Source organism: Aegilops tauschii, chromosome 6 (assembly GCF_002575655.3).
Source record: "Aegilops tauschii subsp. strangulata cultivar AL8/78 chromosome 6, Aet v6.0, whole genome shotgun sequence".
Lineage (NCBI taxonomy): Eukaryota > Viridiplantae > Streptophyta > Magnoliopsida > Poales > Poaceae > Aegilops > Aegilops tauschii.
Window position 1 is genome coordinate 465,701,672 of NC_053040.3, and position 23,376 is coordinate 465,725,047.

General features: G+C 43.5%; 3 protein-coding genes across 4 annotated transcripts; 2 read left to right on the plus strand and 1 right to left on the minus strand.

Annotated features, from left to right (window-relative positions):
• Positions 1 to 2,330: 2,330 nt before the first annotated feature.
• On the plus strand, positions 2,331 to 6,210 carry LOC109755972 (bHLH transcription factor RHL1). The gene is made up of 6 exons (XM_020314847.4): positions 2,331 to 2,864; positions 2,963 to 3,073; positions 3,368 to 3,433; positions 4,415 to 4,480; positions 4,610 to 4,678; positions 5,524 to 6,210. The coding sequence occupies exons 1-6, from the start codon at positions 2,448 to 2,450 to the stop codon at positions 5,869 to 5,871; spliced, it is 1,077 nt and encodes a 358-aa protein (XP_020170436.1). The 5' UTR covers positions 2,331 to 2,447; the 3' UTR covers positions 5,872 to 6,210.
• A 422-nt stretch (positions 6,211 to 6,632) lies between these two features.
• Positions 6,633 to 10,659, minus strand: LOC109755969 (DEAD-box ATP-dependent RNA helicase 1). The gene is made up of 9 exons (XM_020314845.4): positions 10,373 to 10,659; positions 9,775 to 10,009; positions 9,320 to 9,574; positions 8,651 to 8,802; positions 8,373 to 8,550; positions 8,083 to 8,270; positions 7,610 to 7,814; positions 7,146 to 7,251; positions 6,633 to 7,022 (listed from the first exon to the last, which is right to left on the minus strand). The coding sequence occupies exons 1-9, from the start codon at positions 10,510 to 10,512 to the stop codon at positions 6,901 to 6,903; spliced, it is 1,581 nt and encodes a 526-aa protein (XP_020170434.1). The 5' UTR covers positions 10,513 to 10,659; the 3' UTR covers positions 6,633 to 6,900.
• Positions 10,660 to 20,016: 9,357 nt separating this feature from the next.
• LOC109755970 (pentatricopeptide repeat-containing protein At5g27460) lies at positions 20,017 to 22,782 on the plus strand. Of its 2 annotated transcripts, XR_002231143.4 has the most exons (3): positions 20,019 to 20,372; positions 20,861 to 22,376; positions 22,486 to 22,782. XR_002231143.4 is itself a non-coding variant. In XM_020314846.4 (2 exons), exons 1-2 carry the CDS (start codon positions 20,064 to 20,066, stop codon positions 22,112 to 22,114), a joined length of 1,563 nt encoding a protein of 520 aa, XP_020170435.1. In that variant the 5' UTR covers positions 20,017 to 20,063; the 3' UTR covers positions 22,115 to 22,782. The 2 variants fall into 2 exon arrangements, 1 of the variants encoding a protein (XP_020170435.1); XM_020314846.4 differs by having other exon boundaries at positions 20,017 to 20,372; positions 20,861 to 22,782.
• The last annotated feature ends 594 nt before the right edge of the window (positions 22,783 to 23,376 follow it).

The following is a 23,376-nucleotide window of genomic DNA, read 5'->3' on the forward strand; positions in this document are numbered from 1 at the left end:
GTTTGACCGATAAAGATCTTCGTAGAATATGTGGGAGCCAATATGAGCATCCAGGTTCCGCTATTGGTTATTGACCAGAGATGAGTCTCGGTCATGTCTACATAGTTCTCGAACCCATAGGGTCCGCACGCTTAACGTTCGATGACGACCGGTATTATGAGTTTATGTGTTTTGATGTACCGAAGGTAGTTCGGAGACCCGGATGAGATCACGGACATGACGAGCAGTCTCAAAATGGTCGAGACAAGAAGATCGATATATTGGAAGGCTATATTCGGACACCGGAATAGTTCCGAGGTGTATCGGGTATTTTTCAGAGTACCGGGGGGTTACCGGAACCCCCAGGGGGTTATTGGGCCTCATGGGCCTAGTAGTGGAAGAGAGGAGGCAGGCCATAGGGTGGCGCGCGCCCCCCTAGCCCAAACCGAATTGGACTAGGGGGCGGCCCCCCTTTCCTTCTCTCCTCCCTCTCCTTCCCCCTTCTCCTTGTCTGAATAGGAAAGGGGGGGCCGAATCCTACTTGGAGTAGGACTGCCCCCATGGCGCGCCTCCTCCCCTTGGCCGGCCTCCTCCTCCCTCCCCCCTTTATATACGTGGGAGGGGGGCACCCCAAAGGCACACCAAAGTTTCTCTTAGCCATGTGCGGTGCCCCCTCCACAGAAACACACCTCGGTCATATCGTCGTAGTGCTTAGGCAAAGCCTTGCGCTGGTAACTTCATCATCACCATCATCACACCGTCATGCTGACGAAACTCTCCCTCGGCCTCAGCTGAATCAAGAGTTCGAGGACGTCATCGAGCTGTACGTGTGCAGATCGCGGAGATACCGTGCGTTCGGTACTTGATCGATTGGATCGCGAAGACGTTCGACTACATCAACCGCGTTACTAAACGCTTCCGCTTTCGGTCTACGAGGGTACGTGGACACACTCTCCCCGCTCGTTGCTATGTTTATCCTAGATAGATCTTGCGTGATCGTAGGAAATTTTTTGAAATACTACGTTCCCCAACACGGGTCGCGGCAGAGCGGCACCAGGATTGGCTAGAGACCAGCGAGGAACCACCGCCCACGCAGCGGACGACCGCCGCCCCACGCCGCCCGCACGGCCGAGGGACGGCCCATGAGTACCCGCCGCTCCGGCCACGCCGCGCGCCACCTACCGGGGCCGCCGCCCCGGGAGCCGAGGCCTCCACGCGAGGTGGAGCCGCCAGAACCCCGCCGCCACCTTCATCGGTGCCGCGCGGCCGCGCCGGAGCCACCTCAGGCGGCAGCGGAGGAGGAAGAGGGGAGGTTGGAGGCGGCGTCTAGGGTTGGCCCCCGAGTTGCCTCAGAGGAGACGACGTGGGGGGCGTGAACTAGGTTTACAGAGATTCACGTTGAGATGGATTGCAGGGAGGCGGTGTGTATGATCAATGGAGCAAGCAGAAATCTATCTGTGGCGGGCCGATAGTAGAGGATATCAAAGGGCTCATGCTGAATTGGCAAGGATGCAAGGTCACTTGGAGACCGAGGTCTGCGAACAAAGCTGCTCACACTCTTGCCAAGCTAGCTGTAGGAGATGAAGTGTGCTTGGAATGGCGGCATGTGCCGCCTGATTGTATCTTAAGTGTAATAGCGGATGAGATCCGAGACCATGCTTAAATAAATTAGATTGTTTCCCTAAAAAAACATATCCTGAGTTCGATTCACCATCACCATGTACAGTCCTTTTAACCTTTCACTGAGAAAGAAAAAACAGATAAATGGGCCAGCCCAGTTACACGGCTGCGGGCGCCGGTTAGAAAAATTGCCCTTAACCGGCGCCCACAACGCCGAATAGGGTTTGCCAAATATGTCGCCTACATTGACACGTGGCCTTTCACAGCGGCGAGCAGTAAACTGAGCCGGCCCAGCAGTTAATAGTCTCTGTAGTGGTCGCTATGAAGCCCAGAAGTTTTGTACTGGTCATAAAGGATAGGATCATCATTGTACAAAGGGTTTGTGACACATCTAGATGTAACATAGTTATGTCACATCTAAGCTGATGTCCACTCTGTTTGTGGTCTATTTTTTTTCTAGTTTTTTTCTTATTGCTGCATTTATATATTCGTGGGAGTTTAGATATGACATTCTTAAAAAACATCTAGATGTGAATTAGACAAACCGTCTTTCAAAACCGACTGTAATCTGACTGAATTACTCGCGTTACAGTCTTACAGAATTTACAACAAACGCATGACGTGGTTTCACAGTAAAAAGAAATATCATGTAGCCATAACCGTGACGACAGTCGTCGGAGCTGTCCCTCTCTCTGAGAGCTTATAAACTTTGTCGCCTCGCTCTCTGCAATCGTCAACCCAGCCCAGGCCAGAGGCCACCACCACCTTTCCTCGCCGGCTTTACCGTCGCGCCCTCCTCCTCCCCTCCCCCCTCCCTCCGCGCAGGCCGAGAACCAAGTAGCCAGCCCATGCAGCCCGCCGGCCGCGAAATGCACGGCGGCGGGCAGGGGCAGGGGCAGGACGACTTCTTCGAGCAGATGCTGTCCGCGCTGCCGACGGCCTGGGCCGAGCTCGGCTCCGTCAGGCCCCCCTGGGAGCTCCAGGCGGCCGGCGCGCCCCCGCACGACGGCGACCCCGGGTTCGACGAGTCCGCCCTCCTCGCCTCCCGCCTCCGCCACAACCAGATCAGCGGCGGCGGAGGGGACGACAAGCCGCCGCCGGCCTTGCTCCCCCGCCACGGCCTCGACGGCGGGGGCTTCCTGCCGCTGCCGCTGTTCACTGACCGGTCGCGGGAGGACCTGCAGGGAGCCAACCAGGCGCTGTTCGACGGGTTCGGGGCCGCCGGAATGCACGCCGCCGGCGCTGCTCAGCCACCGTTCGGGCAGGTGAGCCAAGAACCGCCGCCGCGTCCAGCTTTGGCTTTGTTCCGTGTTTCATCAGTCGCACTAACAGAACTCTGCCTTCTTTCCCCCGTGCATCCTAGGCCGGATCAATGCCGCCGCCAGCGGCCCAGGGCGGAGCAGCGGCGCCGCCGCGGCAGCGGCAGCGGGCGAGGAGGGGGCAGGCCACCGACCCCCACAGCATCGCCGAGCGTGTACGCGACCCTCGCCACCACCTTCCCCTTCTCCCCCAATCATTATGTCTTACACCTTCTACTGTTCTTGACCTCCTGCTCCTCGAGCTCCACATTCACCGGACCATTTACTTCACTTCGACCTGTCACATTCTCGCAATCCCAGTGCACAAATTTTTGCAATTTTACTGTTCCAGTAACAATCTTCACAATTTCACTGCAATTATTGGCTCAAAATGTTGGCACCAGCAGCAAGAGGGACCTGAAATGAAACCGTGCGGTTTTCCTCACATATTTCCATGTGTTGGCGTGCAGCTCAGAAGGGAGAGGATAGCGGAGAGGATGAAGGCGTTGCAGGAGCTGGTCCCGAGCGCCAACAAGGTGAGCGAAACGTCCCGCCTTTCCTCCTCCCGCTTTCGCCTTTTTCTCACGCTCTCTGCTTTGAGCAAAGCAAAGCAGGAAGGAGGCTTTCCTTCCCTGAATTCTGGTGAAAAATGCATCCGTGTTTCCTGCATTATTGGTTGCTGCAGACAGAGTAAAGCTGGTGTATCATACTAGTATAACGTGTGATGCCATGCTATCTTTCTAGTATCAGTGATTGTAAAATAGCAAGTGCGTGATGGAATTGGAAAGCATGGATGGTAGTTGGAGTTGTATGGTTAATTAGACTTAAGTAATCCAGGGGATAGGGTTGACATGTCGGTTCTCGGTTGGAGGATCTGGCTTAGTAATTTAGTGACTTCTGATTGGTGGTAGTAAGTAGTTAAGCAGGCAGCAGCAGGGAAAAGAGAGGTCAGACATGGTGCCAAGGGGGATGAGAATTGTTGTTGTTGCCATCAGCAGTCTGGGCCAAGGCCACAGCTAGTGCCAATTAGTGCAATTGTCGATAAACGACGACACCAAATTGAGGGGGGATGAAGGTTAAATCAGGGGCTTCATGATCATTTCACCAAACACTAGGTTCCTGGAACTACAATATTGAGCATCATGAGGAGAATGACAGATGTATGGGGGGTTCCATATAACATGAACATGTTTAGACTTTGAGACATCCCGCTTTCGTGGGCTCCGTGATGGTTACAGAACACAAGAGCCAGACAGACAGGGGCGTTGTCTAGTGCTCCAGCTTCTTGCCACGGTTGATACTCCCGGAGCTTCCAATGGCACATGTGATATCTTTTTTTGCACAACTTTTACTCACTGTTCACGGTATCTAGAGCGATAACGAATGTCGATCGCTTGGCTTTTTGGAATAAAACCTTATATCAGTTGTCATATCTTAGATGACGCAGCTGCCACAATGCGAACTAGACCGGACATAGGTCACTGTAACTGGAATAACAAGATGGAATTTTGTTGCAGACCGACAAGGCATCGATGCTTGACGAGATCATTGATTATGTCAAGTTCCTCCAGCTTCAAGTCAAGGTACATAATTCGGCTTTTCTGCACCTATCCCGGGTTACTACTAGCTAGTCGCTAAGTTTCTGAATGTTGCTAGTCAGTTTGCTCCTTGATGGAACTCATGGTCCCTGATCAGATGTCCCATTTTTGCAGGTTCTCAGCATGAGCCGATTAGGCGGAGCTGCGGCAGTTGGCCCTCTGGTTGCTGGCTTGTCATCAGAGGTACCTATGTTACATGATCTTCCATTTTGACAAGCTTATATGTGATTGTTTTTTGGAGGGATCCTACATCACTGACAACGACTTGTACATAGTTAGTAAGTGTTAGCCTAGAGCCAAACACTAGCTTGCTTGCATGGGCCAACTTGTTCTGATCCCTAAAATCCGCTAATTACGTTTGTTAGATCACAAAGCGTATATGGAATGTTAGCCTTTTGACCATCGGTCCGGTACGAATAGATACTCATAATCCTGTCATTTTCAAGTTGGTGTGCTGATTCTGACTCACTTAACTTTTGGTTGTATATGAAAAAGATGATTATTTTTGTCTAGGGTGGATCCCTCTTCAAGTCCACGCGGTAGAATTTAGGTATATAATAAAATCCTATAAAAAATCTAAATTCGGCATTCGGAGGACTGAAAGGCACTGTAAAGAGCTACTGCAACTAAATTAATAGTACGCCTATAAAAATTGCACCACATCATTTTCAAATCGAAAGGATCCTTGCTTAAGGAACAGATCAAGCATTAGTGGATGCCAGCACAACAAGAAAAGGTTCAGAAGAATCTTTCTGGTTTAAGAACTGGAGGGAAAAAGGAAAACACGCCTGAAAAGTGACCACCATGTACCAAACTACCAATCAAGCAGTTAGGCTGTAGGAGCTACTGCCCACTAAGGACAATTGGCAGCTCCTGAACATACCCCAGCTACTACAAGGTCAACCACCATCTCGAATTTCGACAAAATACCCGATTAACTCTCTTTGTTTTTGGAAGAAAGCATCAGCTTTTCTATAAGATTCATCTGCTCAATTGCCACTGTACTGAAATCTGAGTCCACCTTGCAGAGCAGCGGAAATGGAAACGGGACCAGCAGCAGCGGCGACGGCAATGGCGACGACGACAATGGTGGCAGCACCTTGCGGGCGACGGAGCAACAGGTGGCGAGGCTGATGGAGGAGGACATGGGCACTGCCATGCAGTACCTGCAGGGCAAGGGGCTCTGCCTGATGCCGATCTCCCTTGCCTCCGTCATCTCCTCCGCAACCTCCTCGTCGCTCCGCTCCGCCACCCGCCCTGCTGGTAATGCCGGAGGACCACTACACGAAGGCGGTAGCCCTGCGTCGCCTCGGTTGGTGAACGGCGGTGTGGGCGCCGATGGCTCCCGGACCATCGGGGACGGCGGTGGACAGTGAAGTGGACGGCTGTTCTTTCAGCCAGGGACAGTTGTTCAGAAGGTTTGAGTTCTGGGGGTAGAATTGCCAGCCAGCTCTACACCCTTTTCTCTTGGCCTTTATGGTTCATAAGAAGAAGAAATGATGTGCAATCATGCAACCTTTAGCCCTACCTTTTTCCTGTTCCTATTATTTATATGTGCAATAGCTTTTCTTCTAATATCTCTTTCTCCCTTTTGGGATATGATCGAGCTGCTCTAGTCTCTAGTCTTGTTTATATGAAAAAATTATTGCGGAGCTGTCGTTCCTCTTGTTCGATAAAGCTAAAAAGGAATCAAATTTATTTTGAGCCCAAAATAAGTTGATTTTATAGGAGGTACAAATGCAAAGTTTATTTTATAGGAGGCACAAATGCAAAGCTGGTCAACAAATTGGAAGATAATCTACCTATCATGTGGTAGCCAGGAGAGCATATGCTGTTGTTTCAGGCGCTTTTCTTCCCGGATAACCAGCCAGTCAGATAACCTTAGTTATAGTGCGTCTAGGATGCAGGTGGTAACAAGGTTAATTAAACGATCCTCAGAGCGTCAAGAACTCAAGATATTGAGCGTGTAAATTACGTGATCCGCTGAAGATATATATTAGGGCATCTTTGACCGTGCTTGTTAACCAAAAAACTAATCCCAGTGACAACTCTGATGAACAAGGAGAAGCAGCTTTGACTTGTAGCATTTGAACAAGGGGAACCAAATACTGGGGGTCAGTTGGAAAGGCACAAAAAATTACTGTCACATGCACCTATAATTTTCAGGTTTACCCACAAATGTTCAGACTAAATCTGCCAAACCCACTAAACCACACGATCCATCGTCAAATCGCGCTGTGTCGATCAGTAGGGGTAACAGAGATGCTACATATAGAAAAGCAAACAGGGGAAAAAACACGTGACGTCTTCGGATAGTAGAGTTCCCCAAATATATGTACCAGACGGGGATTTAAGACGTTTACAGAAAACAATTCAGAACACCGACTGAACAATTCAGAGATACTTCATGTTTGCTTGCCCCTCTTTCTTTTCAAAGCTCCCGGCGCTTTATCTCCCGACTTGTTGGATTTCTTCGATGCTTCTGGTTCTGCAGACCCTTTCAATTTATCTTTCAGTTTCTCCAGAGCTTTTAACAGCCCAGCAAGGAAAAAGGAAACAGAGACAATATTAGAATCAAGGAAGAACATCGAAGGCGTGGGTGATGGCAAATCAACATAGTAATCTGATTAAAACAGGACTGTTATCTCACCGGTCTCAAAAACTGGGCGAAGGCTATCTATTGATTCCTCGGGCAGCGAGCGAAGGATGCAGCTAGAACCATCTGCCTTCTTCAGCATCTTGTCAAATCTTTTAACCTACATGACATTTGACTCAGCAACCCATGTAACTAGAGAAGAATATGCTGAGATTAATTTATACATCTGGTAGCAGACACGTCTGTTTTAACTCCAAAACAAATATCAAGGTGATTCATCATTAGTTCGTTCGTAAGTCCTGACCCAAATCACGAAGTTCCGATAGTAACAGTTATTAACACCAAATTATATATCATCAAAACACTCAATTTGTTTGTTCCCCAGCAATCAAATTAGCCAGCAATACAGGGATGAGATCAGCATATTATTTACACATATAGACATGTCAGTACAATATCATGGAGTATTAATCAATCAACCACATACTAACTACTATTATTGTTAAACAGCACATTACCTCATTTTTCCTTAAAAACGTGAAGCAAGAACCAGATTCGCCTGCCCTGGCAGTTCGGCCTGCTCGGTGGATGTATGTTTTCACATACTGCGGCATCTCATAGTTGATAACATATCTCAAACCATCGATATGTATTCCTCGAGCCATTATATCTGAGCCAATGAGAACATCTATTTTCCCTTCCTTGAAGGCTGCCAACGTCTTCCTGCAGCAGAGTTTTATTAACATCACAAGGTGAGATTAAGTTCGACATGTCAGAATATAATTCCACCATCAACATAACCAAACTTAACGAGTAATGCCGCTTTCTTATGTTTGCACACACACGCTCTAACAAATATGATCCATGAAGCTTGTATAAGGCATATTCAGTCAGAGATGGTTATTTGTAGTTACTTATTTTTGTGGCTGCCTGCAACCAGCGCAAGAAAATGAACTCTGATTTACAATAGTAAACAAACATGAGTAATTACCTTCGAGTAGATTCACGCTGCAAACTTGAGAATTCACTAAACTTAAAGGGTAAGTCTTCGAAAAATCCCAGTAAAGTGCTTAGTCTGTGACTATCATCTACAGATTTGGTAAAAACCAAGCACTTCTCCCCACGCAGCTCTTGGAGAAGAACAATGAGACACAGTGGTTTTATGTTTGATGTACAGATCTGCAATAACAGCAAGGAAAATAAGAACGCATGGGACAGTTCACCCCTTCGTGTTTCAGGCATAAGCATTGATAAAAGTAACAATCAGTAAAGCTGACAAACCAGCTTGTAGGACTCCAGCTTTGTAGGAATTCGGTAACGCTTCTTCCCACTATTCAACAGCAAAGGATGATGCAGCTCAAGTTGAGAAAGTTTGCTGGGATCTTGGGTCAGTGTAGCAGAGCAGACTATCTTTGCGAGTCTTGGATAGCATTTACCTTTAAACCCACGCTCGACACCCCTAGATGCCATAGCGTAGAATTAACTCCTCGATTGAAACATAAAGTGATAAAAGAGGACAAGAATAACATGAGATATTGATATCGTAGAGCAAGACTTACGATCTTCTGATGGTAGTCAATGGATGCAGTAGAGTTCGTCCAGGAGTGTCATGCCGGAAATGATTTTGATTTGTTGGGCGAGTAAACTGGATAACTGTTGGCAACCAGGACTGATATGCCTCTCTTAACATCCTGTCTGTCTCATCAACAACCTGAAACCACAAGTTTAAAATAAATCAACAGCAAGTACGCAACACTAATAAGATGCAAAAGTATAGTGCTATGACTAAGTTTTATATCATCATATGCTATAAAAATTGCACAAACAACAGGCCCTGTTGACTGAATAATTCCTTGGAAAGAACACAAGCAGGGCATGCCAAACTTGTTGCAACTAGAGGCAACACTCACATGGTTCTGAATGACATCCATAGCAAGTGTGGTGAATCTAGAAAATTGCTTGTCATACAAAAATGCGCCAAAATAATCATGTATTGCTGCTATTTGGATACAGGCCAGGTAAAGTAAATCATATGCACTTTGGTCCAAACCCATTGCCAGCATACTGTTCGACATTACACGGTACTGCGGCACACAAACAATACTATGCACGCACAAACAATTGTAACCTCAACTATGTATAACAGGACATATCAACACATCATATATGAACTCAGTCCATTGTAGAGGATGGTGTGAGGAGACAGAAATGGTTGCCAATAAGCCTACCAGGTATTGAAGATGCTCCAGACTAAAACCTTTTGTCATGTTGATATGATCCATCAATCTTCCAGGAGTTGCCACCAATATATCAACTTTAGTCTGTGGTTCCATTTCGACATATTCATCATCAAGAGATGGGTAAAGCTCTTGTTTGGACTTCTTGATCAGATCTGAGATTTCATCCGCGATGGACGATTGACCAACTGCTGATGCTACTGTCAAGCCCACCACAGGAGCAATAGCATCAAAAACCTCTTTAACCTGAAGTGGAACAAACAAACAGAAGACACTTCCATTTGTCATGATGAACTGAATAATATTAAAGGATAAATAGCTGGATAGCTATTGACGATGTAGAATAGCATGCATCAGTTTTTCTATGGATAAATTGCTGGAATAAGATACTGACAGTATGGATTAGTGTACACAAGTTTCTAGAAGGTAAAATAAATATCACAAACCTGCAGTGCTAAATCCCGTGTAGGTAGCACAACCAAAGCACGCAAGCACCTTACTTTCCGAGTGGAGAGCATTTGCACAATAGGCAAGGCATATGCAAGAGTTTTGCCGGACCCAGTTGGGGAGTTGATACAGATATCCCTCTGAAAAGCACCAGGACCAATTGTTTCCAGCCATGTCGAAACCTGAACCGGGAAAAAAGATTCGATTCCCATCCGCTGCAACACTTCTGCCAATCTGTGTAACAGTGCACATAGCCCTCAGTTCATGCTAGTATTTTCCAAGATGTTTGCAGAGTTAAAAGGGCACAAAGTTAATAAGCAGTTAAACAAAGTAGACCAACTCGAACATGTAAAGCAAGTGAAACTACTAGTGCAAATGACATCGAACAAAACTGATGCAGTCAATGCTAAGGGGAGAACTTCTGGTGGGTGCAGTTGCAGCCTGCCTAAGCTCTCGGAGCACAAGAAACTATTCAGTGAGGCGCAGCAGCGCCAACCTATGCTATCAAATTGGAGAACCCAGCATAAGAGATTCAGCAGGCCATAACTGAGCACAAAATACTGCACGGCACAGGCATGGGGTATTGTATGGTACTACCTGGGGTCGAGGCGGGGGAGGCTCGTGACGGGGCAGCCGGAGAAGGAGTCGATGTCGACGGGGTGCCGCATCCACGGCAGGTGCGGCACGCGCTCCTCGGGCGCCTCGTCCTCCTGCCCCTTCGTCTTCATGCTCACCATCGGCCGCCGGACCAGGGAGATGGGGGAGGAGTCGCCGCCGGCGAGGAGGAGCGGAGCTAGGGGAGGAGGGAAGGGAGAGGCGGCGAGTTAGGGCGCGGAGCAGAAGTGCAGAACAGAGTGCTGATGATGGCGGGCTCTGCCTCTGACGGGCCGGGAGATGGGCCGTCCAGCCCAAAGCTGTACAGAAACTTCTGTCCTTTTCTTTCAGGTGGAGGTTGAAGATCCCTAAAAAAGGTGGAGGTTGAAGAGCCGGTGAAAAGGGGAAAGGCCAAGGGGAGAAGGTGAAAAATACAAACAGCTCAACGTGCACGTTGGTCTTCTTTTTTATGCGGATTTTGTACGTGTGCGTGCGCCTTTGAGAAAAACAGGAGCAAACAATTTGTTTGAAACAAATTAATGGAACATTTTTGTAGTAGTCGGACAATTTTGTAACCAGCAGCCAGCAATTTTTACCAAAAATAGTCACCATGAAAAAATCATAAACATTTATTTGAGCAAAGAGAAACAAACATTAGCACTAGGCGAGTCTGAGATTGGAAAGTGCCCGAGTTCAAGAAGAGGACTACGAGAAATCTTGCCGGGGGCAATTCAATGGTTTAGAAGAAGTCAATGGTATTTTTTCTTTTCAGCCAATTCCTTGGGTGCTCCCTTAACAGGATCGATTCTCATGACTTCATGGACCAAGCTCATAACCAAGGTGCTCTTAGCTATTCACCTACTAAAGGACAATGCGGCAATGCCTACCACCCATGTCTTATATAAGGAGCAAGACTTATCTAAGCAAATGATCAATAATTTATACTTCTATGTCTTTAAATTGTCCAATCCGGTTTTGTTATGTCTCTGAAGTCTGCACACTAGGGTTATGATTTTGATGGCATAGTTGCATAGGCATAGAAGACATCAGGAATTACGGATGGGTCGCTACAATTACAACTTGCACGAACAGTTGAAATCAGCTCCATGCATCTACCTCCTACGCCGCATCAGCTAATTTCCCTCAGCATACTCTCTTCATGGAGCATAGTGCCTTCATGCTCCGGCAGTCTCATGCACCACACTCCACGTGCCCTCTTGAGGATGCATGGTGTGCTTGTTACTTCCTTGACTAGGATGGAATGGGGATTCAAAGCGATTGATTCTCACGAGTATGGTTCGCAAATAAAGGCGATAGAAAGCAGGCAGGTGATCACACTGTCGTTCTCAAGGAGCAACACAGACGCTGAGCTCCAAGACAAAAAGATGCTAAATGGCAAGGCATAATATTTCAGGGACCTTCACTAGTGTGTTGCCTAATTCAGGAGAGTCTATGAGCCAATATCTCACTTGCTATCTGAAGAAAGAGCTATCTTGGCTAGATGAGTACGGGCCAGAGATGGCATGCTTACTTTTACCCCAACTTGCATGATGAAAATATCTGCACTTAACAATGGCTTGTATGCATCCACCCATGATTGACATTAGTATAATTTTCTTTTAAGAAAATGGAAGCTTTATCGCACCCCGGTCCCCTGCGGGTGCACCCAACCAAAAAGATAAAATAATGCCGGTCCTATGCGGATGCATCCAACCAAAAAGATAAAATAAAAATTGCTCCAAATACACCAAGAAAAGCCACAAGTTACATGTATCATGAACAAAATCCGTAGGCTGCAACTATCAAAGCTTTGCACAAGATGAGCCTATGTTGGAGAATTTCAAGCTGGCAAGTTGCGTTCAATGTCATCCCCGGAAACAACACCTGCTACCAGTCTGCTAGCCATGTGACAAAACACTAGTAGGGTTGTGTAAAACAAATGACGTATGATGTCCCACCATCCAGACCGATGAATCAGACAATGGGTTTTAGCCCTGGTTCAAGGTGGGAAGAAGACATCAACGACATCTCCAAGGAGAATTAGGACACATGCAAGCGTCACCATTGTCGGAGACGGTTGCCCACCAACACTAGTACAAAAAACTATAGGTCATCACTTACAGACCTAGGGTTGTCGGTCAGTGATGTAGTTCACCACCCATCAGCGCACCGCAGGGCACCTGTCAATAGTGACGGTTACAAAACGGTGAAGTCGTCGTTGCTGGGACAGAAGTGAGACCCATCCGTAGTGACCGGCCTAGTCAGCAATGATGGTTGTACCGTGTTATTTTCTTTTGGGCTATAGGGAGGGGGCGGTACGTAGGAAACCTCCCCCGGGACGAATTAGAGAATTGATGCGACAAAAGAGAGGATGGCAGGGACTTCCGAAGGCGACGAGCTAGATGGAAGGTTGCTCAAATACCGGAGGGAGGCCAAGCATGTGAGGGCCGGAGGGGAGGTAGTGCAGGGCCATGGCGGGGGTGAGGCAAAGGCGAAGAGTGGCATAGAGAAGAGTTGTGGCATAACGGAATTAATCACTCAACGTGTGTATCATGACTCGTCTGTCTTTGTTAATTTAGATGTATGTGTGCCTTTTTTAATTAACAAAAACAACAATTGGCAATTTATTTCCACAGAAAATAATTGTGTGAAGATTTTCTAATTTTGTATAGTGAAATTTTTCTCGACAAAAGGTTAATATTCATTATGGAAATATGTAAATAAATAATGTGAACATTTATTTTGAGCAATGAGACATTTTTTCAGTAGTCGAACAATATTGTGGCCAGATGTGAACATTTTTCTCACAAATAAATAGTTATATAGAAAGAGAAATTGTTATTATTATGAACATTTCTTAGAGGCTATGAAAACAATCTGTTCACATCTCTTATAGCTTTATTAGAACTCAAATAACGGATGTCTGCTATACGCGATGTTTTTTAGAAAACTCCCTGAACTTTAATTAAATCCTGCAAAAAAAAGACACTATGGTGGCTCGCGCATGATGACTTTTTGTTGAAAACCCCCAAGCCTTTTAGTTACGTAGAAAACCCCCATGTATTATTTAATTACGTAGGAAAGCCCCTCTATTTAGAAACACGGGTCTCAATAGGATGTCCATGGCTCAAAAAAAAGAACACAAGCTGTCCACCGGGCCAAACTTACTTTTTTTACGGGAAGGCCTTCAGGCTAGCTTTATTAAAACTCAAATAACAAATACATTGTCTGCTAAAAGTTTAACGATGAAGCTGGGGGGCTCATCTGCCCATACAGAAGAGGATTAACACGCCCCCAATTTGCTAGCTCATGAGCAACTACATTAGACTCCCTATTGCAATACTCAATAGTAACCTTCCCGAACTCAGCCAAAATAAAACGACAAGCATCAATAATAGGAGCTGCCACCATGGAATGACCTTCATTATGCTTCAGGGCGTCAACCACCATGCTATTATCCAATCTCACCAAGATGTTATGACACCAATACTCAAGTGCAAGTTTCAGCCCTTCATAAAGAGCAACAGCCTCAGCCGAGACTACGTTCGCAACGTGTTCAGTACTTGTTGTGGATGCTCTTATAAAACTTCCCCTATAATCTCGGATGATCACGCCATAGGATCCCAAGTTATCACCATCCGAAAAAGAGGCATCTACATTAAGCACTTGCTGATCTGCTAGGGCGACAACCCACTTGTTCAGTTTTGCCGTGGTTGGTGCCTTTCTCGTTGCCCTCACGGCCTTACATAGTTCATAGTTAACGCAAGGATTGCTTGTGTTGATCGCTCCGGTACTTAGTAGTAAATAATGGCTAGAACTTTATATATCACGTCCTATGTACCTGCTCAAGCGATATTTTTATTTATGGCGCTCCTATGGGACCACACAAGTTTTATTTTTAATTTTTCCAAGTTCAGTCCATGTTTATTTTTGTTTTTGATTTTTTACCATTTGAAAATGAAATGTACGAAAAAATACAACTACCATAAAACTCAAATAAAGTGTTAGTGCAATTCAAAAAACAGGTCAACATTTATTTTGGAAAAGGTTTCATGGGTATTAAAAAAATTGTAAATGTGTTTTTGGAAAATGTTAGTCATGCACTAAAAAAATTGACAACATGTATTTCAAATAATGGTCAAAATGTTCGACGTGTATTACAAAGTTATTGTGTAAAATTATTCTTACATTTATACAAACACATTTAAAATGTTTTAATACATTTGTAGATTTTCTTGCGGGAATACAATTCTAATTTTATTATTGTCACACAATACTACAGTAATTAAATACAAGTTGAATAGTTTTCAAAATAAAATGGTATATATTTTTTCAGTAATGTGAAGTTAGGAAATACAATAAAGATACACAATAATTATGCGTGCTTTTGGTCCTGAATGAAGATAAATAAATTTAGAAAATAATTTTTAATATACATTGAACTGTTTAAATTCACATAAAGTTAGAAAAACTTCATGTTTACCTCTTCAAAGTACACAATAATAAAAATAGAATAAAGATATAAAATATACAATAATTGCATTTTGATAATTATTATATTTTTTATATCAGGAATTTTATGTATCATGAAAATTAAACAGGAACCTGAAAAAAGGTGAAAGACGTAGTAGGGAGTTGCAAAGTGATACATGGAGTAGACCCATATAGATTTATAGATAATAATTGGCCACAAGGCTTAATTCAGCCAAGGCCAACTCATGTGGTAGTGAACCAGGAGGTCCAAGGTTTGAAATCCTTCACATGCAATTTATTTTACGGTTATTTCTCTTTGCCGTACTGACATGTGGGACCATGTTTCTAAAGAGGGGCTTTCCTGTGTGATTAAATAAATCATAAGGATTTAAAAAAATCACGCACGGCTCACTCTCTACTCACAGCTGCTGACATGTGGGCCTATGATATGTTGGCACGCCACATAGGCAGTGCATAAGGACGAAGGCACCGTATTCGATTGCTCGATTTCGTGTATTTTATAAGTCTAGGTACCAAAGTGACCACACCGAACAAGTTGAGACTCCCATGGTGTATTTAACTCTCTCACGTTCCATCGAACTCCTAGAAGAGTGGAGAACCCATGTGTCCGCCTTTGTCTCGTGATAGCTTGCGACATCTCGGCTTGGGTCCCCTAGTGGATGGTTCTCGTGGTAGCGTGCGGAGGCAGCCAACACGTGCAAGACGATAGTATGAGGGGTGGACATCGACACCGCTCCACGTGGGGCTACATGTTGGGGATTATATTGTCGGTTGCTTAGATTACGATACGAGGAAGAGGTGGAAGAAAAAGTTGTCAATTTTTTTTACTTTGGTAGGTGTGCCTTGTACAAGTTTGTGCTTTCAGCATATGTTAAAGCCGACACATAAAATGTGTAACTATAAATACTAGTAGCCCAGTCATATGATAAGAAAACATTTCAGCTGACATGGCTAAAATAAAATTGCATGTTAGGCTGAGATTATCCCATTTGATTCATTACTCAGTAGACAAGATTTTGAGTGAAGTGAATTATTGCGTTTTTATGAGAAGTGGTTGTTTTCTCAGCAAAGATGATGGTTATGTGCATATATTCGTACAGATGTTTGTTGTGCTGGCAAGGAGACGAGTTTGAGAAGTTTGGAGGGCTTCATACTTTTGGAAGATCTAGATGGGATGGTTCTTATAGCGTCATAGGGGTGCTCGGTGTATGTATTTATGTGTAATATATTTTCTCTCTTTTAAGTCAAAACGTTAGCTTGTTATTATGCTTTGGTACCTTTGAGTTCAACAACTTGGCGGCGTTGTCTCTAGATAGCACGCTTATTCTATCCGAGGATGAAATGACAACTATTGTACTTTGTTTCATAAACTATGTAATGATGAACAACGTTGGCTAGGTGCATCGTGTTGATCTCGGTACAAAGTTCAGAGGGGCAATACAACTCCTTTTTAGAAGCCTAAGATATACATGGTTTATTTGAAGGATTGATAAATCTCTCTTAGCAGTTGACCTGCCCAAGGACCAACCTCATAGATACCGTGTTATTAGCTATCCACCTACCAAAGAACCAATGATTTCATGCTAGTGTCTACCACCAAAGTCTCATATAAGGAGCTGGGCTTCTCCACCCAAAGGATCAACGACTTATTTCCCATTGCACTTATATGCCTTGGAATTGTCTAATCCAACTCTTTGCATTATTTCTTATGTCTCTGCATGGGGTAATATTTTGACAGGCATAGGCATAGAAGACACCATGGATTATTGATTAATCACCAAAATTACTGATTAATCCAGTAATCAACACTTAGCACTGGCTTTTATGCATCCAACCAAATTCATGGTAGTAGATGGGAAGATGGTTCTGGCAATTATGGTATGATGAAGTTTGTCGAATAAAAATTTATAATCAAATATTATATAAAACATAGTGAGTACTTATGCCCCACAAATATTAGTCACATAAATGTCATCCATAGCATCCACGCTCCACATCTTACAACTGCACAAGCATTACACAGTTGAAAACCTAGCTCATTGTTGCGATTGGCTTTGCAACTGTCAAAGAGTTTGTGCATTGTTGGTCCTGTTGAACTAGTCAAACTGCAGAGTTCATGAATGGTTGATTCACCTTGGTTTACATACTTTTCAAGTCATGCACACGTCGACACACATGAGTAGAACACCATGATTGCATTAGCTTTGAGAATGACGTGATAGACAACAAACAAAGGGCAAACCCAAAAAACTTAAACAAACTATGAATATAATAAGTTGAAGTGAATCAGGAAAGAGGGTCTAATCTCGGTATCTAAATCTTGAATTCAAAATGATCTGAGCTAAGCCCAGTCTTTGGCAGGACCATTTGCTAGAACGTGTAGATGAATCAGGTGGAAAGGCATAAAGATAGAATAAAAAAGATAATATTTGTTTGGCCAAACGCAAGCAACAACATGGGCAAATTGCACCCCTCAATAACCTTGTTAGTTATGCAAAAGCCATAAGTCGTAAATGGTCTGGCATTTATCCGTAAAGATACGTTCAAGCAACTATCTTGGTTCTAGCAACTATCTATAGCCCAATGATAGGAGAATCGCACCAAAGCCTAAGCAACCTACAATCAAATATTCGAGGTTGCAAAGCAAAATGACTAGCATGATATATAAGCAAAAACCTCGTCATAAAACTATTTAGATTTCCACAAAAGCATGTAAATTACAATGACAACTCTCCAACTTATTCAGTTCTTATCAAAGAAAAAAATGGATTCAATGTGAATCTCTTGAATATCGTTTGTAGAAGTAGATACCAAATTCAAGTCTTGCAGGAGAATGAGTTAATTATCATCAACAATATCTGACTGCATCAAGGAAAAAATATGTACACATTAAAACTAATTGCGTTCGGTTCATGATATGTACTTTATACAACTCGACATATATCATTATGAATTTGAAATATTTTTGCGATATCAAGAATAACTGAAACTCACTATAGGAAAAATTAACAGGAACTCGCTTATGAAATTGATTGGTCAGCACCATGCACAGTGTTACTTTTGGGTAGATAATAGAACACTTAAAAAAACAAATTCCTCAACCATAAATAAAATTTTCAATCCAGTAAGATAGTAATAGGCTGCTATCATAGGTAAAAAACATGTTAGTTGAATAGAGGCATCCGAAAGTATCTTATATAACAGTTACTGAGATCTGGATGGAATCACAAAATGGACTCATGATCTCCAGATTACTCAATGCTACAGTTGCCCCGCCGCTGCTGTCAACCGCGCGAGCAAGCCCAGTGACACTAAGTGGCGGCAGCAAGGGAACCGTGCACGACGAAGCCTGCCGGAAAAAAACCGGATTAGGGCCTTTTGAGTCGTCATCTCGGACGACGCCTTCACATGTCAAAATTAGACACACACAAAAACTCATAAAGCTTAGGGTTAAGAAAAGAGGATCACCAGTGGTGCTTAAACTTGCCACCAATGTTCACTTTAGTGTCTGAACTTGAAAAATACGCTAAACTGGTTCTAGAACTTGGCACGAGCATGCAAATACTGTGCTAATCCAATCCATGGACCTATAATGGGCTGATGCGGCACCGTATTATGCTAAACTGGTTCTAGAACTTGGCACAAGCGCAAATACGGTGCTAATCCAATCCACAGACGTATAATGGACCGGCGTTGCACCGTATTTTGATTAATTAGCATGCACATGTGGCATGGGACTCCCTTTCGACAAATGGCTTGCTATATATGTCTCTATGACTAGTGGACCCCACATGTCAGCACGAGAAAATCAAGGTCAAAAGTTGCAACCGCTGGGACTCAAACTTGCGATGGGGGGTTAGTAAAGGCATGCCCGAGCCAGTATGCTACATACTTTTGAATGACTAATAACAATAACTTGATTAATGTCCTGTGTAGGAACATGTTCATGGCTTGTAAATCAATGCAACCCATTTCGCACATATTATATATTTTTGGAAATTTGTAAAAAGTAGGTAAACTAATATCACACTAAATAAATTTCGAGTATTTATGTGTTATAAATATTATTATACGTACTAATAAGATAACTTATTTTTAAAATATTAATGTAGTTTCTAAAAATATTCACTTACTTACGTGCGGATTATATTGAAAACATTTTGTAAATACAAAAGTATTAATTGTATAGTAAATGTACAAAAAATATACCTCGTGACTTATCTTTAAATTGTACAAAATTATGGATACAAACATTTTTATTTATATTCACTTGTGATAACTTTCACACGTGGCATATATTCTTAATTTCTATATAACTTAAATAGAGTCACACATATATATTTATAAAAACATAAAAAATATCAAATAATAATAAATATTTTAAAATTACATAAAAATTCTTAAATTACAAATGTATGAATTATAAAAAATATGCATATATAATTATTCAAATGTTTGTATAGTTAAAATAATAATTATTAATTGTAATTTGTATTATTCTAAGTTATACAAAAAAATTATAATCTGAAATACTATTTCATTCATATGATTTTTTTTCAAAAATAAGCATCAACACTTTTTAAAATTACTTGAACGTTTTGCTAAATATGTTATTTTTTGTATGTATAATATTTATAACACATGAATGTTTTAACATTTTTTTGCTAGTAATTTTAACATTTTTTAATTACTATCATTATAATATACGTACATTTTACAAATACAATTTTTTTTAAAAAGCTGACAAGTGCAACGTGGGCCATTTAAAGTACACAAGCATGTTCTTAAACCACACGAATGTGTTCATTTATAACTAGGAAACTTGAGTGGTGGCGTGGATTTTTTATCATTTATTTACTTTTATTCTGACATATGAGGCCCATTGCTCATGGAGACACACATAATGCTAATCAAATACGATGCCACATCAGCGCGTTATACATCTGTGGATTGGATTAGCACCATATTTGCACACTCGTGCCAGTTCTAGAACTAGTTCGATGTATTTTTCAAGTTTAGGTACCAAAGTGAACATTGGTGACAAAGTGAACATTGGTACTAGCAATTTAATATGATAAGGTGACCCAAAATGTGTTTCATGCTCGAGGAATTGACCTTTTTCATGTAAAACCGCCGTCCAAATGGATTCAGGTTACGGACACACACAAAGGCAGTCCACGACAGGTACCGAGCCGGCCCCATGGCCATGGCCGCCGCTGTCGCGCGCCGCTCGCGCCGCCTCCTCCGCCTGCTCTCCTCGCGCCCGAACCCTAAACCCGCCTCCCTCTCCTCCTGCTCCTCCCCTTCCCCCTCCTTCGACACTCCGGCCACCGCCGGCGAGCGCGAGGGCGACCCCCTCTCGTGGCGCCTCCTCCGCCTCCGGTCGCCGGGCGCGGCGGCCGCCGCCATCGACGGGTGGGCCCAGGAGCGCGGCCGCGTCTCGCGGCCGGACCTCCAGCGTGCCGTCTCCCAGCTCCGCCGCGCGCGCCGCTACGGCCACGCCCTCGAGGTGAGCAGCTTCAACCAGTAGTCCCCTCCATGCTCTGAACTCTAGTTTTAAACTTCAGGCTCTTCATTGACTGAAAATCCAGCTATTTGCGTTGTACAGTGACACTAACTCATATGCCATTTGAACTGACAAATCTGATAACATGGAGAGGAACCCAATTACGCCATTCTTGGGTCATCGCTTTGCATCTTAGGAATAACTTCACCTTTGTTCCCCTGTTTTTATTGACTGACAACAAGTATTGAGAGGTTAATTGCGAAGGAAGAACTGATTAATACCAACTCTGTAAAAATTTCAGACCCTTTAAAATCTCTGCTTGCACAGGAAGAACTGGTCAATTCAAACTCTTCATATTGTTTGATCGAAACTCTCGAGACGGGAATCTGGCACTTCCGCCGATTGGCAATTCGTGATTGTTTTAATCCCATGTAGGCTAGAGTTGAAAATTACAACTGGCACAGCCTAAACAAACTTCTGTTGTCCTGCAGATTTTATCATGGATGGAGTCACGCAAAGAACTTAAACTATTACCATTGGATCATGCAGCTAGACTGGACTTGATTGCGAAAGTGCACGGTACTTCTCAAGCTGAGGAATATTACAACAAATTAAACTCTGCTTCAAGGGAAGCTGCCTCCTTCCCTCTCCTCCATTGCTATGTTGCTGACAGAAATGTCCAGAAAGCAGAGTCCTTTATGGCTAGTCTGCAGAGCATTGGGCTACCTGTCGATCCTCACTCCTTCAATGAAATGATGAAACTCTATGTTGCCACATGTGAGTATGAGAAGGTGTTCAGTGTCATCGATCTGATGAAACGCAACAACATTCCCAGGAATGCTCTCTCATATAACCTTTGGATGAACGCATGTTCTGTCTCTGATGTTTCGTCTGTACAATCAGTCTTCAAGGAGATGGTTAATGATGTTACGATTGAGGTTGGTTGGAGCACATACTGTACATTGGCCAACATCTTCAAGAAGCATGAACTGAATAGTAAAGCCCTGGCTTGCCTTAGGACGGCCGAAACAAAATTATCAACAACACAGCGCTTAGGATATTCTTTTGTAATGACATGTTACGCGGCTCTGGGTGACAGCGATGGGGTTATGAGATTGTGGGAGGCTAGTAAATGTGTCCCTGGTAGAATCCCCGCTGCTAACTACATGACTGCTATTTTGTGTTTGATAAAAGTCGGCGACTTTGACCGGGCTGAGTGGATTTTTGGAAGCTGGGAAGCGGAGTGCAGGAGGCATGATGTGCGGGTTTCAAATGTTCTTCTAGGTGCTTATGTGAGGAACGGGTGGATTGAAAAGGCTGAGAAGCTTCATCTGCACATGCTCGAGAAAGGTGCACGGCCAAACTACAAGACGTGGGAGATATTGATGGAGGGATTTGTTCAGAGTAGGCAGATGGACAAGGCTGTCAATGCCATGAAGAAAGCTTTATCTCTAATGAAGAGCTGCCATTGGAGACCTCCACTAAAACTGGTTGAGGCCATCGCAGCATTCTTCGAGGAGCAAGGAAACACGGATGATGCAAGCAGATATATTAAGCTTCTTCAAAAGTTTAACCTGACAAGCTTGCCCCTGTACAAGTCTGTGCTTCGAGCATATATTAAAGCTGATACCGTGGTGCCAACAAACATTTCCGAGATGATAGCAAGAGATGACATCGTTATGGATGAAGAAATGGACCACTTGATCATACGTGCTAGCAAGATAGATATCAGAGGCGATGTGTAACTATGAAATGTAACAACCTGTGATCCAGTCACATGCTATATAGCATTTTGCTGACGTCGCAAAATAGAACTGCAGATTAGACTGAGAACAACACATGACAAAACGACATTTCATTGCTTAGCAGGCAAGCAAAGTGAATTCATGTCTGTCATCTGAAGTGATGATTTCTCACAGAGATGACAATTATATGCTTTTATTGTGGAGGATCTCCGTTGTATGTACTTGAGACGAGCCTGAGAAATTTGGAGGGCTTCATACTTTTGTAAGAACCGGATAATGGTTTCTTATAGCTTTATTGGGATGATTAGTCATGAGCAAAGTGAATTCTTATTTCTTAACAGAGATGACGATTATATGCTTTTATTGTGTAGGATCTCTGTTGCCTGTACAAAGACGATCCTGAGAAATTTGGAGGCCTTCATACTTCTGTAAGAACCGGATAAGGTGGTTCTTATAGCTTTATAGAGATGATTAGTGATGTACTTGTGTGTGTATTTTCCTTTTTCAAAGATTTGTTGTCTCTGAATACTGTAGTTATTCATCTTCAATATCATCCCTGGAGTTTTGTCAAACTAGGCAACATTGGTTGTACTTGGTTCGTGTTTTCTCTTTGTAATAATGAAGTGCATTGGCTAGGCGTGTCACATTTAATTCTTGATCTTGGTACAGAGTTCCGAAAGGCAATACCATTCTTCCTACTAAGAAAATTCATTATTTGTTTATAAAGAATGGTTAAAGCTCTCGCACCTGCTAACCTACGAAGGACCAAGCTCATGGCATTCTTAGCCACAATTCTTACTGGAGTAGAAGTTTAAGATGAGAAGTACCAGTCCAGCTATTGACCTACCGGAGGACCAATGGCTTCATGTCACTCCCTACCATCACCATCCAGGTTCTTTTATAAGGAACGATGCTTCTTTAAGCTTATAAGGAACGATGCTTCTTTAAGCTAAAGCTGAATATCTTTTTACCATATTACTTCTCCTTTTTGAAAAAACCATATTACTTCTCTGCCTTGGAATTACACAATTCCAATTTTGCACATAAGTTATTCGTGTCTCTACACACATAGGGATTGGAAATTAATAGCAATGGGCATAGGAGGCACCAGGAACTACTGATGGATCACTGGATCACAACATTCATTTCCTACCGACATGCCTGTCTGTCAGAATCATTCGACATGCCGCCATCTCCTGCCATCTTGAGAAAGCAACCGTTCTCCAAGCTTGGCTGGGATGGATGGCTAGAGAAAGCAGGCG

What these genes read in the sequence shown, in the direction of transcription:
- LOC109755972 (XM_020314847.4), top strand. Translation starts at nt 2,448, where the DNA reads ATGCAGCCCGCCGGCCGCGAAATGCACGGCGGCGGGCAGGGGCAGGGG. An exon ending in CTCAGCCACCGTTCGGGCAG is followed by an intron (nt 2,865 to 2,962) that starts GTGAGCCAAGAA and finishes CGTGCATCCTAG; the next exon opens with GCCGGATCAATGCCGCCGCC. An exon ending in TTGCTGGCTTGTCATCAGAG is followed by an intron (nt 4,679 to 5,523) that starts GTACCTATGTTA and finishes TCCACCTTGCAG; the next exon opens with AGCAGCGGAAATGGAAACGG.
- LOC109755969 (XM_020314845.4), bottom strand. Translation starts at nt 10,512, where the DNA reads ATGGTGAGCATGAAGACGAAGGGGCAGGAGGACGAGGCGCCCGAGGAG. An exon ending in CACGGGATTTAGCACTGCAG is followed by an intron (nt 9,575 to 9,774) that starts GTTTGTGATATT and finishes GTTCCACTTCAG; the next exon opens with GTTAAAGAGGTTTTTGATGC. An exon ending in AGCTGGAGTCCTACAAGCTG is followed by an intron (nt 8,271 to 8,372) that starts GTTTGTCAGCTT and finishes CTGTTATTGCAG; the next exon opens with ATCTGTACATCAAACATAAA.
- LOC109755970 (XM_020314846.4), top strand. Translation starts at nt 20,064, where the DNA reads ATGGCCATGGCCGCCGCTGTCGCGCGCCGCTCGCGCCGCCTCCTCCGC. An exon ending in GCTACGGCCACGCCCTCGAG is followed by an intron (nt 20,373 to 20,860) that starts GTGAGCAGCTTC and finishes GTTGTCCTGCAG; the next exon opens with ATTTTATCATGGATGGAGTC.